The sequence below is a fragment of the Entelurus aequoreus genome, linkage group LG17 (assembly GCF_033978785.1).
Source record: "Entelurus aequoreus isolate RoL-2023_Sb linkage group LG17, RoL_Eaeq_v1.1, whole genome shotgun sequence".
In the NCBI taxonomy this organism is placed as follows: domain Eukaryota; kingdom Metazoa; phylum Chordata; class Actinopteri; order Syngnathiformes; family Syngnathidae; genus Entelurus; species Entelurus aequoreus.
Window position 1 is genome coordinate 36,474,255 of NC_084747.1, and position 23,626 is coordinate 36,497,880.

Consider the following 23,626-nt stretch of genomic DNA (forward strand, 5'->3'; position numbering starts at 1 on the left):
TCTGGGAGGTGACCAAGAACCCGATGGTCATTCTGTCAGAGCTACTGTGTTACTTTATGGCGAAAGAACCTTCCAGAACGACAACAATCCCTGCAACAATCCACCAATGAGACCTGTATGGTAAAGTGGCCAGACGGAAGTAATTTCTTGGTAAAAAAAAAAGTTTGCTAAAATACACCTGAAAGACTCTCGACCATCAGAAACAAAAATCCATGATCTGTTGAGACAAAGATTGAACGCTTTGGCGTGAATGCCAGGCGTCATGTTTGGTGTAAACCAGGCACCGCTCATCACCAGGCCAATACCATCCCTACAGTGAAGCAGAGTGGTGGCAGCATCATGCTCTGGGGATGTTTTTAAGCTGCAGGAACTAGGAGACTAGTCAGGATAGAGGGAAAGATGAATGCAGCAATATACAGAGACATCCTGGATGAAAACTACCGCTTCCCATCTAATCTGATGGAGCTTCAAAAGAGCAATTTTAAATTTCGTATTCAAAAGGACTTGAGGCTGATAATTGCTGCCAACGGCGCGTCAACAATGTATTGAGCAAAGTTTCTGAATACTTATGTACATATGTACATTTTTTTGTTTTTTATTTTTAATACATTTGCTAAATTAAAACAAAAAATGTCACATTATAATTAGGGGGTATTGTGCTTAGAGTTTTGAGGACAGAAATTAATTTATTCCATTTTGGAATAAGGCTGTATCATAGCAAAATGTGGAAAAAGTGAAGCTTTGTGAATACGTTCCGGATGCACTGTAAAACGATGTGTAGGGCCAGATCTGGCCCCCGGGCTATGAGTCTGACACAGGTGCCATATAGTATCAGCTTGGCACTCTTGGAAACCCCATCGGCTAGAACTAATTCCCTATTGTGCCTGCTATTGGTGGCAACTGCGAGTATAGGTATTGTGCAGTAGAAAAGGCTGACAAGGTGTGTAAAAAAGATAAATGGGTATTGATGTAGTAACAGAATGTCAATACTACAATTTTGGGGAACAGCACCCGACAACTTTACAGACGAGGTTGGGTCAATCCAGCAGAAAGCACAGAAGACAGCACATTACTTACTGTATGTACACTAGCAACAGAACAGCTGGCTGACAAAGTTCAATGACGGCCAACCTGTTACTGGGACTTTGGCAAGAATGATAATGATAAATGGGTATACTTGTATAGCGCTTTTTCTACCTTCAAGGTACTCAAAGCGCTTTGACAGTATTTCCACATTCATCCATTCACACACACATTCACACACTGATGGCGGGAGCTGCCATGCAAGGCGCTAACCAGCAGCCATCAGGAGCAAGGGTGAAGTGTCTTGCCCAAGGACACAACGGATGTGACTTGGATGGTAGAAGGTGGGGATTGAACCCCAGTAACCAGCAACACTCCGATTGCTGGCACGGCCACTCTACCAACTTCGCCACGCCGTCCTGTACTGAGATCTATGGCCATACATGGTAATTGTGTGACTTCGAGGAGGTAATCCTACCCTACCGTGTTATCTATATGTAGCTTGTGCAGTGGTTACATTACATTATCGGTTACATTATTATATCATTTAGGCAGAGAAAATAAAAGGAAACACGAAAAAAGACAAGTGAAACTAAAAAATGAATGAAAACAGTCTTCCTTCTACAGAAGAGAGCTGTAAGAGTCATTAGTGGAAATGGATACGTGGAACCCAATATTTAAACAGTTAAACGTATTGAAATTTAAAAAACTGGTAAAGTACAATATTCCAAAAATGATGTATAAAACACATAGAAAAATTATATCAAACAACATTCAAAACTAATTTGTAAAATGAGAAAGTATTTATAATCCAAAAGGACCTGATTTTTTTTTTTTTTATCTAATTTTAGAACAGTTTTAATGGAAAGATGCATTTCAATCAACAGTGTTAGTTAATGGACCAAACTAGACAGTAGAACTAAACAATGTAAATCTCTATCTGTATTAAAAAAAAAGGTAAAAATCATGATGATAAAAAGATAGGACTATGAGTAAGCTGATGTTTTTATTAATGTTATGTTATGAAATAGAAATATGGCCTTAATAGGTCTCGGAATATAACAGCGAATGTTGTGTTTGTGTGAATAGGGGGCAGATATTATAAGTTCATAGCACTTTCTGCTCCTTTTCATTTATGATTTATTTTTAATGTGGTATCGATTGTTTATATTTTATATTGAGTGAATGAAATACAAATAAAAATAGAAATAGAAATTAATGGCGGTAATGAGAGAAGAGAGGGTATGAATAAGGTAGTAGAAATGATAGAAATCTAGGAGTTAAAAATTTAAGCAAGGGTTTTCTCCTGCCACGGCCAAACAAGTAATTGGATACTTTAGACCACTAGGTGGGGCACTAAGCTAATGAAGCGAAGCTCAGAGTGGATGAAATAAAAAAAGAGCTCTGACAGTAAATGTTTATGTGAAGATTAATGACAAGACAAGAAGTAGACTATAGCGGAGGAGAGGCAATTTGTTAAACGGCCATAAATGATCCCCAAGGTACTTGACCCTGAGGTCAAATGAGCCGCTTGCGAGATACTCCCCCCTTCTGGGAACACAGACGATCATGGAAACTCCAGCAAATCGATTGTCGGATCAATCGGAATACTGTTAGTCACACATGTCGTGCAGTCGCCATGAAATCAAGTCATCTACCCGTGTAACACACAGGCTAGTCCGTCCTACTCACCTTTGTCCTGTGGCTGCGTGCTGGAAATAATCCATTTGACCAGGCAACATTTCATCAAGGCTTTGCGGGAAAACCTGGGCTTCTGCCACTTCCCGGAATCCTTGCCTCTGCCTGGAGCAGGTTCCACGCCATTGGCATCTCCCAGTAGGCTGCCGTCAACCACTTTACCATCAGCCTGCAGGAAACATGGGAGGTGGGGAGGTAGGAAGAAGACACAGACAGACAGACAGAGTTCAGGTCAATATGGAAATGGAAGGAAGCCAAGGAGGCCTATGACCTGAAGTTATTTCACTAATAGGTTGTATTCACAAGACTTTTGAACAAAAGTAAACTAAGTGGTGCGCCACCAAACCAACATGGCTACTGTGCAGCAAACGAAAGTGCGAACTATCTGCGTACGCAAGGGGAATAGACCTTACCGTTAAAAAGTAGATGCATGCAAAAATAAAAACTATGCAATGGAATCTATCCCTATACCCATCCATTTTCTACGGCTTGTCCATCTCGGGGTCGCGGGGGTGCTGGAGCCCATCCCAGCGGCACTCTGGCGGAAGGCGGGGTACACCCTGGACAAGTCGCCACCTCATCGCAGGGCCAACACAGATGGACAGACAACATTCACACTCATATTCACACACTAGGGCCACAATCAACCTTCTATCCCTATACGTCAGGCCTGGCCTATTTTCACTCTGGGGGCCAAACTTAGAGAAAAAAATGTGTCTGGGGGCCGGGTACATCTATTTTTAGGAGCACTAATACTAAACCTCACAAAAATGTCTGATTGAAAGCTAAAAACAGACCGCCTTAAAAAACAGAATGGAATTTAAAATGTTTCTACTAAATAAGACACCCAAAATTTACATGAAAATAAAGATTTACAGTATTAACTACCAACGATAAAACACTGAATATTGACAACATATGAACGTCACACTCCCTCTCGATAGACATTTTATAACCAAGCGAAACGCAGCAAAAATGCATACCGTAAAAAAACCCACCTACGATCTGATATATATACATATATATCTGATGTATATATCTGAGATATATATATACTACCGTTCAAAAGTTTGGGGTCACCCAAACAATTTTGTGGAATAGCCTTCATTTCTAAGAACAAAAATAGACTGTCGAGTTTCAGATGAAAGTTCTCTTTTTCTGGCCATTTTGAGCGTTTAATTGACCCCTCAAAATGTGATGCTCCAGAAACTCAATCTGCTCAAAGGAAGGTCAGTTTTGTAGCTTCTGTAACGAGCTAAACTGTTTTCAGATGTGTGAACATGATTGCACAAGGGTTTTCTAATCATCAATTAGCCTTCTGAGCCAATGAGCAAACACATTGTACCATTAGAACACTGGAGTGATAGTTGCTGGAAGTGGGCCTCTATACACCTATGTAGATATTGCACCAAAAACCAGACATTTGCAGCTAGAATGGTCATTTACCACATTAGCAATGTATAGAGTGTATTTCTTTAAAGTTAAGACTAGTTTAAAGTTATCTTCATTGAAAAGTACAGTGCTTTTCCTTCAAAAGTAAGGACATTTCAATGTGACCCCAAACTTTTGAACGGTAGTGTGCATATAAAACTTTGCTGTCAAAATCTCCTTCTACGTCTGTCGCTGGCACCCGCATTTCAGGCTGGCCGCTCTGGAAAAACTCTGTGGAAACGCTCCCCACCCACCCTGCTTGGTGCCTCGTCTGAGCTGCTGTGATGTATATGACCATAGTAACTAGTATATCATGCAAAAGCAGAGATTCCAACCATTGAAATACTTTGTTTAGTTCAAGACTTATGGCCATTTGAAAATATCACTGCACATCATAACGGAAGCTACAGTTTCCATCTTAAAGATCTAACAAAATGATTTTGGAATGTACGGCAGGCCAGATTGAAAAGCTTAATTTGGCCTTAATTTGCCCAGGTCTGCTATATGTTATCAAAAAAAAAGATTTGTCCAGTGATTTCAAGGTTTTTCCCCATCTTTATCAAAATATAACTATAGATCTTAACGTTGAGTAAGTACTAAAATCTTCATTTCTGATTTCTGCCTTTGGTAAAAGCTTAAATCTTTTGGGTTTTGGTCGCATTTGAGTTCTTTTATTTAGACTGGACTGGAGTGTGTGCCACTTTTTTTGGTCGTTTTTTGTAAAATCTTGCACTTTTTCACCCTTATTGATTACCTCGAGGAATTTTTAAGAAACTTTTATCCTTTTTGTATTTTGAACGGTTAAAAAACAACGCAAAAAAAGGGCATTTTTCTTCGAGTAAGGCAAAATGCTGCCCAGAACGCTATGACAACAGACACTCGCTGGCCCAACACTTTGAGTCTTGCATACATGTAGGTAATGAGCCAAATATTCAGTTAAGGCTGCATAACTCATAATATTGCGTTAGTAAATGTTGCCATATTGAACCAAATACAAGACCGTATTTTTCTCTCCTAAAGAGTCAGAGTGCAGAATATTGACATTTGAAGGCTCTTGCTTGTTTCCTCCTGCCGTGTTGTTCAGGCTGGTGTATATCGATACAGTGTATTGACCTGAGGATAAGACAGGTCATCTTGCACTCAGGGTAGAGAGATTTACACCAGTAGGTGGCGCCAAACCAAGCAAATCAAAGGTTTTCTACCTGTCACTCACACACTCACTCAGTAACTTGGACGGATGCTGAGGGATTGTCATACATTCTGGTCACTGCAGTAATACAATCATATTAGCTATTTTCATCCATCCATCCATTTTATACCTCTTGGGGTTGCGTGGGTGCTGGAGCCTATCCCAGCTGCACTCGGGCGGTCTTATTTACGTGTCTCAGCGTCTTCTCCCCGTCATCTTTGTTGTAGCGGTGTAGCGTGCAAGGACGGGAGTGGAAGAAGTGTCAAAAGATGGAGCTAACTGTTTTAATGACATTCAGACTTTACTTAAATCAATAACGGAGCAGCATCTCCTCATCCGGAAACAACCACACCGGAAATGTGTCCCGTGAAAAAACGTCCAACCGGAATTCTCTAATAACTAAAGTTCCTTGGGTGAATAATGTAACCTCACTATACCGGTATGTTTTAGCGCTTTCATGGCGCGTTTACTGACAGATATAAGTAAGAACTTTACACGAGAAAAATGACAACAGCGGAGGATGAATGTCACATAACAAGAAGATATAGAAAAAGAAGAAGCTTATCAACTACGCCATGGGCGCGGACGCGCGCAATTTTTCAGGATTTACGCAGATCCCAAATACAGATCAGCAGGTACCAGAAGGTAAGAAAAGTAGCTTTTGCATAATACTGCGAAACAAAACGCCAGATAATATCTTACCTTATACACACACCATATTAATACTTGTATGTTTAATGTGCAGACAATCCTTCAAGCTGTGCGGCTTCATAGCTTACCAAAGTCGTACTAAAACATTTTGATAGATTTTTGAGCGCCGTGTGTAATGTTCTATATTATCAATGGAACATTTAAAATGTTGGTGTTGTTTACTTGGGACATATTGCCATCATAGTGCCAATATACACGTATCTCCTATGTTTGACTGCCATCTACTGATCACACTTATCATTATTCCATGTACCAAATAAAATAGCTTTGAGGTGGGTAAGCTCAACCCAACGTATTCCTTACATTAGGCGCACTATACGGTTATAAGGTTTTGAGGGGAAAAAAGGATTTTTAGTGCGCCTTATAGTCTGGAAAATCTGGTAATATTTTCCTCAAAGAGCCTTAAAGGACCAGGGAATGGGGAATATCATCTTTTGACACAACTTCTTTCAGAGTTTTGTCACGTTTTTTGTTTCCTTTTCAGCTAAAATGCATAAATTCAAAAAATATTAATTCAGCTTTTACTCTAAATGTGGCCAGCGTATGAATGTGTTTTTTAACTTACATATGAGAACTGTTCATGTATAAAATACAAGGTTTATAGATGTAAAATGTACAATATACAATGCTTTTTAGGGGCATTAACCCAAGTGGGTCCTGAGTGACGAGACAGGCACATGTCTTCACATGGGACATTCACACATGCATGTCCAGGGACCAAACTTAAGGTCGGATATCACCTCTCGTCTCTAAATGTAAATAAACTTACACGTGAGAATCAATGCACATATCATTTCAAATGGATGGTCAGATAAACATAATCAAAATAAAAACAATTGCCCAAAAAACTCACAAAATCCCAAAAAACTGTTGATGATCAACAAACTACCTTACAACATTTCACTCGGACCAATTAAAATTAATCCTATGCTTGGGCAACCTTATAATCAGTCTTAACCTAAAGAGAGGTTTTGGAACACCCGAACCCTAAATTTGCTGTCTCCTTATAAAAATCTGCAATATCTACAGTATTTATCACAGAAAGCAGTATTGTAGTTTATTCTAGGACAGACAACGGCGAGTTTTCCCTCTTTGAGACAAAAAAACATTTTTATTAACATATTAATGAACTTAGACATAGCTTTAAATCTGTCAAAAGGTAATTTTCTTATGTAGGAACTTCAACATTGACCTTTTGAACCATGATAAGTAAAATACCAATGATGACTTCATAGATACAATAAATAGCACAAGTGTATATCCTAAAACTACAAGACCAAGCAGAATCACAGGACACTGTGCCACGCTTATTGATAATATTTTCTACTCGTAATTTTGATAATAATACCACATGTGGCCTGCTAATAATCGACATCAGTGACCATCTACCAGTTTCAACAATCTAAGACAGAAACTACAGGAAGAGGAACACAGACGAATAAAAACACTTTAAAGACTATGCACAAAGAAAAGTATGATTGTTTTTAAGAATGATCTAGAAAAGCAAAACTGGGACAACGTGTTCAGTGAAAATGATGTAGCATACAGTATGGTAAATGTTTAAACACGTTCATGATGCTTTATAACAGGGGTCTCAAACTCAATTTGCCGGGGGGCCACTGGATGCAGAGTCTGGGTGAGGCTGGGCCGAAAGAAAATATTTCTTAAAAAAATTATTTTTAAATGTCTTTATGTTTATTTTCAACACAAAATAAAATCAAAATATAAATGAACAAAATGAGAATCAAGTAAATAAATCAGTCATAAGTAATAACAAGAGAGGAGAAGTCTAGCAAAACTCCTAGCCATTATGGACAACACCTCCCACCCACTACACTTGGACCTTGCGGGTAGAATGAGCACATTCAGTGGAAGGCTCAGACTCCCAAAATGCAACACGGAACGACACAGGAAGTCCTTCATACCGACAGCCATCAGACTGTATAATGCATATGTTCCTTGACTGCACTTAAATGTAGAGTATATGTAGTATATATTCATATTATTTATATGTTATATACCGCTGCTGCCCACTGCTCCCCTCACCTCCCAGGGGGTGATCAAGGGGATGGGTCAAATGCAGAGGACAAATGTCACCACACCTAGTGTGTGTGTGACAATCATTGGTACTTTAACTTTAACTTTAACTTTATATATAAAATATTATATATATTATATTATTTATTGTTATTCTTGTCTATTGTGAGCGAACTGTGGTGCTGAATTTCCCCCAGGGATCAATAAAGTACTTTCTATTCTATTCTATTCTAACAATAATAATTTGATTTCTCCAGTCAGCAACAATATATACACATACACATGATGTGCAACCCGGTTCACTCCCTCATCTCCCTGGTATTTTGCATACTCCTCAGCATGTCTAGTTGTATAATGAGGTTTTAAATTGTATTTCTTGTGCATCGCAACTTTCTCTGTGCAAATAAGACACGTTGGGGTGCCCCTGTGCTCAACAAAGAAATATTGCATCTCCCACTTTTCCTGGAATTGTCTTTGTTCATCACTAACCTTTCTCTTCACTGCATGCTTTGAAAAAGACATGTTTGGGGTTGTGGAATATATTTGTATTTAGTCGACGCACGGAGAATAATGTTATTTCCGCAATGTGTGTCGTCTTTTCCTCCCGACAGCAACAAGGCGGTCGGCGGAAAGTACCGGGAAAAAGTGACGGCGCTGTCACGCCAAATTTCTTCCCCCTACAAAAACCTCCCCCCCCCCCCCCCCCCCCCCATTTACTTCCGGGGCTGCGTCCAATAAAGTCACAAAGTTGCCGGGGGTCCTTAACCGGCACGCGACTGTCCTGTTTCGCGCCTGTACAAAAAAAAAAAAAAAAAATCGATTTCTACAGATTCCAGCAGCTGTCAAAGACGAAGTATTCTTCCAGCGACGGGCAGTCAAAGCCGAAGTGCTATCGATCGCTGTCAATGACGTAAGAGGAAACATGACCACGGAAGTAAATGGCGAGGGGGGGGGGGGGGGGTTTGTAGGGGGAAGAAATTTGGCGTGACAGCTCCCGGAGTGTTATATGGCGTCATATGAAAATATATGTAGTGTTCATCGTGTGAGGCAATACAAATTAAACAATAAAAAAAACATAACGGTTTGAATTGGTCCAGGTTATCGGGGACTTTATTAATGACGGACAGGTGTCGCGGTGTGACTGCAGCCAGGCACGTAAGACAACCCTCGTCTCCATGGCAACGTTTCTCTCGCTTTCACTCACTTGCCGCTTTTCCACTAACGCAGGGGTATTTTGGACCCAAATAACAAAAATCGTCTTTGTCTGGAGCCAACGGGAGCGGGGGGGCTCGCTGTGGAGTTTACAGTTACGGTAGCACAATTAGCCCCGATCACGACACGTCCGATTCGCCCAGCGACTCTCTGCCAGAGTATCAGCGCTGGGGTCCAGTGCACCACGCTTTTGTATTGTCGCTCGCTCTTTCGGAAGCTACTGGACTGCTCTCTCCCCTGCTCGGACCGGCGGGAGCGACAGAGACACACACAGTGACAGAGAGCGAGAGAGAGAGAGAGCGAGAGAGAGAGAGAGAGAGAGAGAGAGAGAGCGAGAGAGAGAGAGCAAGAGAGCGAGAGAGAGAGAGAGAGCACGCGAGAGAGCGAGGGAGGGAGGAAGAGCGTGTGCGGGTCTCGTGGAAAAGCAGCAAAACGTTTCTCTGCTTGCATCACGCAAGTGACGTCAATATTCTGCCCTCGAGAGCCATATACCACACCATGATTGGTAGATTCCTTGTAGCCCGGTAGAAGGAAGGAATTCTGGGTATTTGTTCTGTTGTGTTTATGTTGTGTTTAGGTGCGGATGTTCTCCCAAAATGTGTTTGTCATTCTTGTTTGGTGTGGGTTCACATTGTGGCGCATATTTGTAACATTGATAAAGTTTTTTTATACGGCCACCCTCAGTGTGACATGTATGACTGTTGACTAAGTATGCATTGCAGCAGTTTGCTGAAGCCGCATTCAACATGTGACTGTGCAAGCACATTGTTTGTATGGAGAAAAAGTGGATGCTAAACCTCGTGTCTTCAATACTGTTGTCCTCAGTATTGTTGACGGGTGAAGGTGGAGGGTTGACAAGAATGCTTCAGCTCCGCACACAGCGCTGTCAAGCGCCATTCATATAAAACTCAAGCGCCATTCATATAAAACTCGCGGGCCGCACTAACATTAAACGTTCATATTAAGGTGGGGGCCGCACAATAACGTCTGGCGGGCTGCAATTGGCCCGCATGTTTGAGACCCCTGATCTATATATCGAGGCAGAAAATAAGTACAAAACAAGCTTACTTGCATATTACGAACATGTAGGAAATAATGGAACAAAAATAACACGAGAGCAACATGAGGCATCCTAAATAACATCTGGAAAAATACTTTTCAGACAAAAAATTTAAAAATAACAATATAAACAAAGTAGTTAAAAGCTTCTACTTCCTCCAAATCTGGAGGAAAGTATTCCAGATCCTATGTCAGTTAAGAACTGACATAGGATATAAAGAAATCCCAGCTCGATGTTCCTCACGGACATGGCAGAAGAGGAAATAAAGAAAATTGGGAATACATGTAAATCCTGATTGTAACTGAATTGATATCCATGCCATCCATTTTCACTTGTCCCTTTTGCTGGAGCCTATCCCAGCTGCATTCGGGCGGAAGGCGATATGGAAACAGAAACTGAAAAAAAGGGTATTGAAGACATTTCAGACCCTTTCCCTCTTTGAAACCAAAGCCAACATTTCAACATCGATGGTATTATTGGAAATAAAGAAAGAGATTACCAAAGCAATAGATGGTAAACAGTGTGCAGCTGCAGTGTTTATGGATCTAACAAGAGCATTTGACACAATGAATCATAATATCTTATTTAACAAATTAGAACGGTACAGTATGGCATCAGAGGGCTGGTCTTAAACTGGGTAAAAAGCTATTTTACTAACAGGGTTACTGCCCCATCGTGGCAGTTTTTCGAATGACATTGGAAATGTTGTTTGTTTGAAATTTCAAGTTTGAGTTTGGTGCAATAGGCTTCCGTAGCGAGTTAGTATTCAATGCAGTTAAGCAGGCGAGCTCAGCTAAAGTACAAAGTCAGAAGTCATAACTTAACTTCCACAGAGTTTGGAGAATATATGCCTGTAAGTAGTTCAAGATATGCTGTTTTATGTCAAATTTGTTCTCTCAAAATGTCATTGTATAGATGTGTGCAACAAGATTGCGATTAAGATGCTAATTTTACATTTAAATACATTGCATGTTAGCATCAATCTAGCGGGATAGGTACCAACGTTTTTACTGTTTAGTTTCAGTCGCTGGTTTTTGCTCATATCAGACTACTGCCGATTTGACACTTCTTTTTTTTTTCTTTTTTTTTTACATGTTTTTGGTATTTAATGTGTATTAATGAACACTCTTTTATGTGCTTAGTTCTACAGGAATTTCATTTGGAGGCAATCAATAAACAATCTCAACCCGGAAGTTTTTCCGTCTAATTGGAAGGATTGTTTACCTATCTGCCAAACTAAATACCTACATTCAGGGAGGGCAGAATAGCAAAAAGGCATCCATCACATCAAAACTTGCATGAAAAACAGGAGGGTGCTCCATAGTTGCATGTGTTTCAACAGTCACAGAAGGCTTGTCAACCATGGCAACTACTAAAGATGACACAAAATAAGAGTTATGGGAGCCGAGATCAAAAGTTTCAAGTACCTTACATTGTAGTCGTTGTACAAACCCCTTTTCCATATGAGTTGGGAAATTGTGTTAGATGTAAATATAAACGGAATACAATGATTTGCAAATCATTTTCAACCCATATTCAGTTGAATATGCTACAAAGACAATATATTTGATGTTCAAACTGATAAACCTTTTTTTTTTTTTTGCAAATAATCATTAACTTTAGAATTTGATGCCAGCAACACGTGACAAAGAAGTTGGGAAAGGTGGCAATAAATACTGATAAAGTTGAGGAATGCTCATCAAACACTTATTTGGAACATCCCACAGGTAAACAGGCAAATTGGGAACAGGTGGGTGCCATGATTGGGTATAAAAGTAGATTCCATGAAATGCTCAGTGATTCACAAACAAGGATGGGGCGAGGGTCACCACTTTGTCAACAAATGCGTGAGCAAATTGTTGAACAGTTTAAGAAAAACCTTTCTCAACCAGCTATTGCAAAGAATTTAGGGATTTCACCATCAACGGTCCGTAATATCATCAAAAGGTTAAGAGAATCTGGAGAAATCACTGCACGTAAGCAGCTAAGCCCGTGACCTTCGATCCCTCAGGCTGTACTGCATCAACAAGCAACATCAGTGTGTAAAGGATATCACCACATGGGCTCAGGAACACTTCAGAAACCCACTGTCAGTAACTACAGTTGGTCGCTACATCTGTAAGTGCAAGTTAAAACTCTCCTATGCAAGACGAAAACCGTTTATCAACACCACCCAGAAACGCCGTCGGCTTCGCTGGGCCTGAGCTCATCTAAGATGGACTGATACAAAGTGGAAAAGTGTTCTGTGGTCTGACGAGTCCACATTTCAAATTGTTTTTGGAAACTGTGGACGTCGTGTCCTCCGGACCAAAGAGGAAAAGAACCATCCGGATTGTTATAGGCGCAAAGTTGAAAAGCCAGCATCTGTGATGGTATGGGGGTGTATTAGTGCCCAAGACATGGGTAACTTACACATCTGCGCCATTAATGCTGAAAGGTACATACAGGTTTTGGAGCAACATATGTTGCCATCCAAGCAACGTTACCATGGACGCCCCTGCTTATTTCAGCAAGCCACGTGTTACATCAACGTGGCTTCATAGTAAAAGAGTGCGGGTACTAGACTGGCCTGCCTGTAGTCCAGACCTGTCTCCCATTGAAAATGTGTGGCGCATTATGAAGCCTAAAATACCACAACGGAGACCCCCGGACTGTTGAACAACTTAAGCTGTACATCAAGCAAGAATGGGAACGAATTCCACCTGAGAAGCTTAAAAAATGTGTCTCCTCAGTTCCCAAACGTTTACTGAGTGTTGTTAAAAGGAAAGGCCATGTAACACAGTGGTGAACATGCCCTTTCCCAACTACTTTGGCACATGTTGCAGCCATGAAATACTAAGTTAATTATTATTTGCAAAAAAAAAATAAAGTTTATGAGTTTGAACATCAAATATCTTGTCTTTGTAGTGCATTCAATTGAATATGGGTTGAAAAAGATTTGCAAATCATTGTATTCCGTTTATATTTACATCTAACACAATTTCCCAACTCATATGGAAACAGGGTTTGTACATCTTTATCCACTGCTGCTGCAAGGGCACGAGCAAAGGCTGAAGCTGCTTGAGTGGAACTCTGCTTTGCAAAAAAGGAGGCAGACATATTAAAACAACAAGCTGAACAGCTGAAAAACAAAGCAGATCTAGTCATCTCAGGGCATTCAATCGATCGCAGCTGGACTTTTTGGTTTGTCTTAGAAGACGTTTCGCCGCTCATCCGAGTAGGCTTCATTAGTTTGTGCTCATAGACTTAGATTGGTCAGAGCTAGTCCAGCGGCTGGTGCCAAAACCCCAAATATTTATACTCCAAAAACCAGTAGGTAGTGCCTGGCCAATGATGGTTTCGCCCTATCGTAGTGAGAAAAAACACTGTTTTGATGCAAACGAGCAATCCTAACTTTCAAAGCCAACAACAGTTGTTGATGTGTAATTTCCCCTCGTTAGCATTGAGGTAGTGTGTGGCAGAACGATCGCTGTGGATTAACTACCACTAGTCCAAAATTGTTGGAATCCTCCACGTAAGCATTCCATTCAGTTGTAAAAAAAAATGGCATTCTGGTCAACCTTCTGTGACCAGAATGTTTCTAACTCCTGTTATTTGTCGGAGGCTAAATTGAAGAGTCTTTTAGGAATGGTAGAAAGGATGGTGTTGTATGTGGGAGACAGGTGGTGTTGCAGACCACCTCTTCTGTTCAGGAATGTTTTTTCAACCTTGACATAGATGGCTTTCCTCACTCCTATTTCGTACCATCCATCTTCCCTGTCCAGAATCTGTACATTTTGGTTCTCAAAGGAGTGCTGTTTCTCCCTGAGGTGCAGGTAGACAGCAGAGTCTTGGCCTGAAGAGTTTGCCCGTCTATGCTGTGCCATGCGTCGGCTTAGTGGTTGTTTTGTTTCCCCAATATATGAATCAGTGCATTCATCATTACACTGGATAGCATACACCAGATTGTTTTTGTGGGTTAAAGTTGAAGTTAAAGTACCCGTGATTGTCACACACACACTAGGTGTGGCGAAATTATTCTCTGCCTTTGACCCATCACCCTTGATCACCCCCTGGGAGGTGAGGGGAGCAGTGAGCAGCAGCGGTGGCCACACCCGGGAATAATTTTTGGTGATTTAACCCCCAATTCCAACCCTTGATGCTGAGTGCCAAGAAGGGAGGTAATGGGTCACATTTTTATAGTCTTTGGTATGACTCGGCCGAGGTTTTTTAACTCACAACCTACCTATCTGGTGTCCGGTCTTCAGGATGATACCGCTTGACACTTTCGGGGGAAGATTACTAAAACAAAACAAAAATTGGTAACAGTAGCAGCGTGCAGGAACATATAATTGCCCAAAAAAAAATCTACAGGAAGTGACATGGTCTTTGCGCATGCCTGGACTGACTAATCTGGTACCGATATTGGCGGGCCGTGTGTTTCAGTGATGTCCTACTTAGTCCGACTTCACCTTTCAAAATACCGTAATTTATGTCACCACATGGACACGGCTAGAGATAACAGAAACCCACTTGCATACTACTACTGGGCAATGAATCCCCTCCACAGTGGACAAAATGGTCTATTTTTCGGCGCATTTAACATTCAATGAACCCGCTTCAGCAATTAAAACATATTTTACGTGGTACTGTCAAGACTAAAATAACTGTATAAAACAAATGAAACATGAAAAAATAAAAAAATTAAATATTTGAACTCACAATTTGTAGCACCCATTCGACGCCGTATAAGCCAGTGGTACCGCTCGTAGTCGGTAGTTGGTGGTAGTCGGTTGATTCGTGTGAAAGTCGCGAGCAAACCATTTCACCACCGGGATAGCTTCCGGTGTCTGTCGACCTCGTCTCACAAGATGTAGTTTCTCTTAAGTATCCTTCTTGAAAATGAACTTGCAAATATATATCTGTCACCTAATCAATATTTTGCTCTCATTCTTTGTGAGTACCGGTGAGTTTTCTGTGGATTTTTATGGCTCCGGTGCCACTTCCTGTTTTCGCAACTTGTGATTGGATACTCACTTGGGTATCCCAAGTGAGTATCCAATCACAGGACGCATAAATGTCAGGGCCAGCTAGAAGGCCTTACTGACCACAACTCGTGATCTGATTGGCTATGTCAATTGTCTATCACCTGTATTTGTCCGTTCACTTACAGCGCACAGACGCCTGCATTGTTGATTCTGAACGCCCCGGGCAGACTTCGTACAGCATGGCAACATAAGCTAGCTGAACTCTGATTGGATACAAACTCTAACCTAAAAACAACAGCGCTGGAAGGAGCATATATGACATGAAGAGAATATGAATACATTTAGATATTTAGGGAAAGTAAATAAAAAATTACTTTTATCTTTAATTATGTTCATGATTTCTGTTAATATGTTAGGCCAGCAGAGAAGGCCTTGCTGGCCCTGACGGCACACCACTGGGTACTGATCGTGTAACGTTGTCACAAAAGCAGTGTTTGAAAAAAAGCTTACAATTTTACCCAGTAGAGTTGAACAGCAATCACAGCATTGATTTTGAAAATAATTTTGTTTGTGAATATTTATCCTGTGGCGCGTGAAGGGTTCATGCACGTCTATGCGAGACAGCCATGATTAACATCCACAGTGGCGGGCCGTGCGTTTCCCACCTAGGCCTTCAGTGATGTCCGACTTCAATGATTACCTCTCAAAATACCATAATTCATGTCCCCACATGACCGTTGCTGGAGAAATACTATACAGAAACACATTTACGCACCACTCGGCATTGTACAACGGGTTATTTTCTGGCGCATTTAAAAATCAATAAACCCGCATCAGCAATTAAAACATATCTTATGTGGTATTGTCAAAATTAAAATTGCAAAAAAAAATGTTAAACGTGAAAAAATAATGAAATAAAATATCTGAACTCACATTTAATTGACAGCTGAGCTAGCTTTCGGGGTTGGCCGACATCGTCTCACAAGATGTAGTTTCTCTTTAAATATCCTTCTTGAAAATGGCCTTCAAAATATATGTGTTGTCTTGTCTAATCATTAAAGATGCAGACGAGGCAAGTTGGCTGAGTTCTTAAAGTTTACTCCAGAGCAGGGGTTCCCAAACTTTTTGACTCGGGGGCCGCATTGGGTTAAAAAATTTGGCCGGGGGCCGGGCTGTACATACACACACACACACACACACACACACACATTATATATATATATATATATATATATATATATATATATATATATATATATATATATATATATATATATATATATATATATATGTGTATATATATACATATATATATATATATATATATATATGTGTATATATATACATATATATATATATATATATATATATATATATATATATATATATATATATATATATATATATATATATATATATATATATATATATATATATATATATATCCATCCATCCATCCATCCATCTTCTTCCGCTTATCCGAGGTCGGGTCGCGGGGGCAGCAGCCTAAGCAGGGAAGCCCAGACTTCCCTCTCCCCAGCCACTTCGTCCAGCTCCTCCCGGGGGATCCCGAGGCGTTCCCAGGCCAGCCGGGATATATAGTCTTCCCAACGTGTCCTGGGTCTTCCCCGTGGCCTCCTACCGGTCGGACGTGCCCTAAACACCTCCCTAGGGAGGCGTTCGGGTGGCATCCTGACCAGATGCCCGAACCACCTCATCTGGCTCCTCTCCATGTGGAGGAGCAGCGGCTTTACTTTGAGCTCCTCCCGGATAGCAGAGCTTCTCACCCTATCTCTAAGGGAGAGCACCGCCACCCGGCGGAGGAAACTCATTTCGGCCGCTTGTACCCGTGATCTTGTCTTTTCGGTCATAACCCAAAGCTCATGACCATAGGTGAGGATGGGAACGCAGATCGACCGGTAAATTGAGAGCTTTGCCTTCCGGCTCAGCTCCTTCTTCACCACAACGGATCGATACAGCGTCCGCATAACTGAAGACGCCGCACCGATCCACCTGTCGATCTCACGATCCACTCTTCCCTCACTCGTGAACAAGACTCCGAGGTACTTGAACTCCTCCACTTGGGCAGGGTCTCCTCCGCAACCCGGAGATGGCACTCCACCCTTTTCCGGGCGAGAACCATGGACTCGGACTTGGAGGTGCTGATTCTCATCCCAGTCGCTTCACACTCAGCTGCGAACCGATCCTGGCCAGATGAAGCCATCAGGACCACATCATCTGCAAAAAGCAGAGATTTAATCCTGCAGCCACCAAACCAGATCCCCTAAACGCCCTGACTGCGCCGAGAAATTCTGTCCATAAAAGTTATAAACAGAATCGATGACAAAGGGCAGCCTTGGCGGAGTCCAACCCTCACTGGAAACGTGTCCGACTTACTGCCGGCAATGCGGACCACGCTCTGGCACTGATCCTACAGGGAGCGGACCGCCACAATCAGACAGTCCGATACCCCATACTCTCTGAGCACTCCCCACAGGACTTCCCGAGAGACACGGTTTCTCCAAGTCCACAAAACACATGTAGGCTGGTTGGGCAAACTCCCATGCACCCTCAAGGACCCTGCCGAGAGTATAGAGCTGGTCCACAGTTCCACGACCAGGACGAAAACCACACTGTTCCTCCTGAATCCGAGGTTCGACTATCCGGAGTAGCCTCCTCTCCAGTACACCTGAATAGACCTTACCGGGAAGGCTGAGGAGTGTGAGCCCACGATCGTTAGAACACACCCTCCGGTTCCACTTCTTAAAGAGAGGAACCACCACCCCGGTCTGCCAATCCAGAGGTACCGCCGCTGATGTCCACGCGATGCTGCAGAGTCTTGTCAACCAAGACAGCCCCACAGCATCCAGAGCCTTAAGGAACTCCGGGCGGGTCTCATCCACCCCTGGGGCCTTGCCACCGAGGAGCTTTTTAACTACCTCAGCAACCTCAGCCCCAGAAATAGGAGAGCCCACCACAGATTCCCTAGGCACTGCTTCCTCATAGGAAGACGTGTTGGTGGGATTGAGGAGGTCTTCGAAGTATTCCCTCCACCGATCCACAACATCCGCAGTCGAGGTCAGCAGAACAACCATCCTCACCATACATGGTGTTGATAGTGCACTGCTTCCCCTTCCTGAGGCGGCGGATGGTGGTCCAGAATCGCTTCGAAGCCGTCCAGAAGTCGTTTTCCACGGCCTCCCCGAACTCCTCCCATGTCCGAGTTTTTGCCTCCGCGACCGCTGAAGCCGCACACCGCTTGGCCTGTCGGTACCTGTCCGCTGCCTCAGGAGTCCTATGAGCCAAAAAAACCCGGTAGGACTCCTTCTTCAGCTTGACGGCATCCCTCACCGCCGGTGTCCACCAACGGGTTCTAGGATACCGCCACGACAGGCACCAACTACCTTTCGGCCACAGCTCCAATCAGCCGCCTCGACAATAGAGGTGCGGAACATGGTCCATTCGGACTCAATGTCCAGCACCTACCTCGTGACATGTTCAAAGTTCTTCCTGAGGTTGGAATTGAAACTCTCTCTGACAGGAGACTCTGCCAGACGTTCCCAGCAAACCCTCACAATGCGTTTGGGCCAGCCAGGTCTGTCCGGCATCCTCCCCCACCATCGCAGCCAACTCACCACCAGGTGGTGATCGGTAGAAAGCTCCGCCCCTCTCTTCACCCGAGTGTCCAAAACATGAGGCCGCAAATCCGATGACAACTACAAAGTCGATCATGGAACTGCGGCCCAGGGTGTCCTGGTGCCAAGTGCACATATGGACACCCTTATGTTTGAACATGGTGTTCGTTATGGACAATCTGTGACGGGCACAAAAGTCCAATAACAAAACACTGCTCTGGTTCAGATCCGGGAGGCCATTCTTCCCAATCACGCCTCTCCAGGTTTCACTGTCGCTGCCAACATGAGCATTGAAGTCCCCCAGTAGAACGAGAGAATCACCCAGGGGAGCACTCTCAAGTACTCCCTCGAGTAAATTCAAAAAGGGTGGGTACTCTGAGCTGCGGCTTGGCGCGTAAGCGCAAACCACAGTCAGGACCCGTTCCCCCACCCGAAGGCGGAGGGAAGCTACCTTCTCGTCCACCGGGTTGAACTCCAACGTGCAGGCTCTGAGCCGGGGGGCAACAAGAATTTCCTCCCCAGCCCGTCGCCTCTCACTGCCGGCAATACCAGTGTGGAAGAGAGTCCAGCCCCTCTCGAGAAAACTGGTTCCAGGGCCCTTGCTGTGCGTCGAAGTGAGTCCGACTATATCTAGTCGGAACTTCTCCACCTCGCGCACTAGCTCAGGCTCCTTCCCCCCCAGCGAGGTGACGTTCCACGTCCCAAGAGCTAGCTTCTGTAGCCGAGGATCGGACCGCCAAATGCCCTGCCTTCGGCTGCCGCCCAGCTCACATTGCGCCCGACCTCTATGACCCGTGCTATGGGTGGTGAGCCCATTGGAGGGGGGACCCACGTTGCCTCTTCGGGCTGTGCCCGGGCGGGCCCCATGGGGACAGGCCCGGCCACCAGGCGCTCGCCATCGTGCCCCACCTCCGGGCCTGGCTCCAGAGGGGGGCCCCGGTGACCCTCGTCCGGGCGAGGAAAATCTGGGTCCTTTGTTTTTATTTTTCATGGAGGTCTTCGAGCTGCTCTTTGTCTGATCCCTCACCTAGGACCAGTTTGTCTTGGGAGACCCTACCAGGGGGCGTAAAGCCCCCGGACAACATAACTCCTAGGATCATTGGGACACGCAAACTCCTCTACCACGGTAAGGTGGCAGCTCAGAGAGGAGGTATATATATATACATATATATATATATATATATATATATATATATATATATATATATATATATATATATATATATATATATATATAAATAAATAAATATATATATATATATATATATATATATATATATATATATATATATATATATATATATATATATATATATATATATATATATATATGTAAGCACAAGTTAACACTTACTGCCTGACGCACCTCCGACAGTGCCATGTGGTGCTGGCTGCAGGGTCATCAGCCGGGAGCCACCCTTCACGGATGTTTCGCTCCTTTAATCCCAAAACATCTCTGGGTGGTGGAGCAGCGACAGGGACGTCTCCCTTCCGCCCCCTGCAGCCAGCTGGAGGATCCATACTGTACCCACATTCTAACCCCGGTGTTATTGCTGTTGTGTATATGGAATGAGTCCCAAGGGACTATGCATGGCAGGGACGTCCATCTCCCTGAGTCAAGCGTGGGCCTGACCGCATACCATAACATGGCAGCAGGGAAGCCTACCTACTGCCCCCTGTCTACGCGCCTTGCTTTCCCCACGCCTTGTTGTTTCTTCTGAGCCACAACCAGAAGCTCCCCTGTTCTGCCTCCTCTGCCAGGGCTTTGAGGGTCTTCTTTAGATTGGAGCCTTTGATCCCGAGGGACTTTAGGAGCCGCTCGGTGGACGCTCCAGTGTAGCCTCTATAGGCAACTTCTACTGGATAGGTGAAGGGCCTCCATCCTGCTTGTACACACTCGCTTGCCAGCTCTGAGTACTTGTCCCTCTTTCTTTCAAAGGCAGCCTCCATTCCCTCTTCCCATGGTACCGTTAATTCTACCATGATGACAGTTTTAGTAGAGGTGGACCACAGGACAATGTCTGGGCGTAACGAGGTTGTTGTGATCTCTTGAGGGAACTTCAACTGACGATCTAAATCAGCCCTCATGTTCCATTCTCCGCCAGCTGACAGGAGGGACTGGATGTTCTTGCTGCTGCTCTGAGGCTGGCCACCTTGCTTGACAAACTTAATCAACCGCTGAGCTCTTCCCGGACTGGCCCCATTTGCTTCCACTCTGCGTGCCTCCAGGATTTCAGCTAGCTTCCGCAGGACGCAGTCGTGCCGCCATCCATACCGGCCCTGCGACAAAGCTACCTTGCAGCCAGAAAGAATGTGATGCAAGCTTGGGTTCTGGAAGTCACAGAGCTGGCAGGTCACCTCTGCCCCGTACCACACATGCAAGTTCCCGGGACTGGGGAGGGTATCGTACGTGGCCCTGATGAGGAAACTCGCCTGGGGCATCTTCCACACACATATATATATATATATATATATATAATGTCACGTTATCGATGAGGAAATGTATTTTTAGACAATATGAGTTGCCTGAGCGGCTAGGAGACACCGTGAGTAGCAAGCGGTACAAAGTGGATAAGAAAAGACAGAAAAAAACATTTTATTTTACTTATTTATTTATTTTTTTTAATACTTGGGACTTCCCGCGGGCCTGATTTTGGACGCTGGTGGGCCGGATCCGGCCCGCGGGCCGTAGTTTGGGGACCACTGGTCCACACAGACAACAATCCCTTGACATATGTGCTTAGCACTGCCAAACTCAATGCTGTGGGTTACCGTTGGGTGGGTCAGCTCGCGGATTTCAATTTTGATATAAAATATAGACCCGGCAGAAGTAACATCGATGCAGACACTTTGTCTCGCTGCCCCTTGGATATTGGATCCTTAAAAGATGAGTGTTCCGAAGAACTATCTCAAGAAGCGGTAGGTGCAATATGGGAAGGAGGTCGGTGAGGCCAACAAGGGGATGTAGCCTGGGTGGCAGCTCTTAACTTTATATCTGAGGACCAACCCCAAACGGAACCTCTGCCACAGATAAGTCATGACGAGTTGGTCAGAGAACAAAGGAAAGATGCCAACCGAAGAGCACTGCAATGCGTATATATAGTTCTGTGTTATAGAGAAATACTCTTCTATCTCTATCTCACACAAGGTCATATTATTATCTGTGTAAATATGTTATTGTTGTTTCTTATAATTGTAAATAAATAATGAACTGAGTGATGTGGATACATTTTGTTTGACTCCAAGTATACTTCCCAAGGACATTTCATGTCTAAATTATACTTCCCCATTTGTAAAGAGTCTATTACGCAAGATTAGGGATGTCCGATATTGGCTTTTTGCTGATATCCAATATTCCGATATTGTCCAACTCTTAATTACCGATACCGATATCAACAGATACCGATATATACAGTCGTGGAATTAACACATTATTATGCCTAATTTGGACAACCAGGTATGGTGAAGATAAGGTCCTTTTTAAAAAAGTTAATAAAATAAGATAAATAAATTAAAAACATTTTCTTGAATAAAAAAGAAAGTAAAACAATATAAAAACAGTTACACAGAAACTAGTAATTAATGAAAATGAGTAAAATTAACTGTTAAAGGTTAGTACTATTAGTGGACCAGCAGCACGCACAATCATGTGTGCTTACAGACTGTATCCCTTGCAGACTGTATTGTTATATATTGATATATAATGTAGGAACCAGAATATTAATCACAGAAAGGAACAACCCTTTTGTGTGAATGGCGGAGGGAGGTTTTTTGGGTTGGTGCACTAATTGTAAGTGTATCTTGTGTTTTTTATGTTGATTTAATAAAAATAAAAAATAAAAATAAAAATAAAACGATACTGATAATAAAAAAAATGATACCGATAATTTCCGATATTACATTTTAAAGCATTTATCTCTACTCAAGATGTTTCTGTAACAAAAATATATAGAAATGTGAATATACAGAAGTATATACCATTATAATAGCTATTGCGCTACGGAGAAGATATGTTTTGAGAATGTAATATTGAATTTAGAGAATAATAATTATATTGTTATTGTGGATTATAGGAAATATATATAATGTGTAATAAAGAGAGGAAACTTAGGAAGCTTCAAGGATTGTTCGTGTCTTCACTCTTCTTAAACATTGCCTGTGTTTTCCAGAGGTTAGACTACGAACACAACCTTTTGTCTACTGAACTCACACGCCTGTGAGACCTGTAACGCACACACACCCGCTTTCGTGCTTCACTCTGAGACACACAACAACACTTCCTCATTCTCCACCAATCATCTTTCATACACGGACGTTATGCTCAAGGTCATGGGAATAATGAACATAAATCATACACAAACTTAAACTTTCACACCAGCAGGTTGTCACAGCATGAATGAATAGCCTGTGTTTTGCGCACTATTGACTTGCGATACACCAAAAATTCGCCCACTAAAAAAACGACTTTGACCACGGAAACTGTCGCTGCCGAAACCGGGTGTTGTGATGATGTAAGCAATACGCACAGGACTGGCCAGAGCAGAGGCAGCATGTCTGCACTTTGGACGTATTTTATTAAATCTGAGATATACCCGCGGACAGCAATCTACAAAATGTGCAAATAGGACAGTGGGGGCTTTACAAGGGGAATAAGGCTAGAAAA

General features: G+C 42.8%; 1 protein-coding gene across 2 annotated transcripts in view; it reads right to left on the reverse strand.

Annotated features, from left to right (window-relative positions):
- The window catches only part of LOC133632857 (calsenilin-like), a 138,273-nt gene that overhangs the window by 63,798 nt on the left and 50,849 nt on the right, over nt 1-23,626 (reverse strand). For both annotated transcript variants that reach the window (XM_062025613.1, XM_062025614.1), the window contains exon 2: nt 2,716-2,890. In XM_062025613.1, coding sequence (XP_061881597.1) covers nt 2,716-2,890 — 175 coding nt within the window. The remainder of the gene's footprint in view (nt 1-2,715; nt 2,891-23,626) is intronic.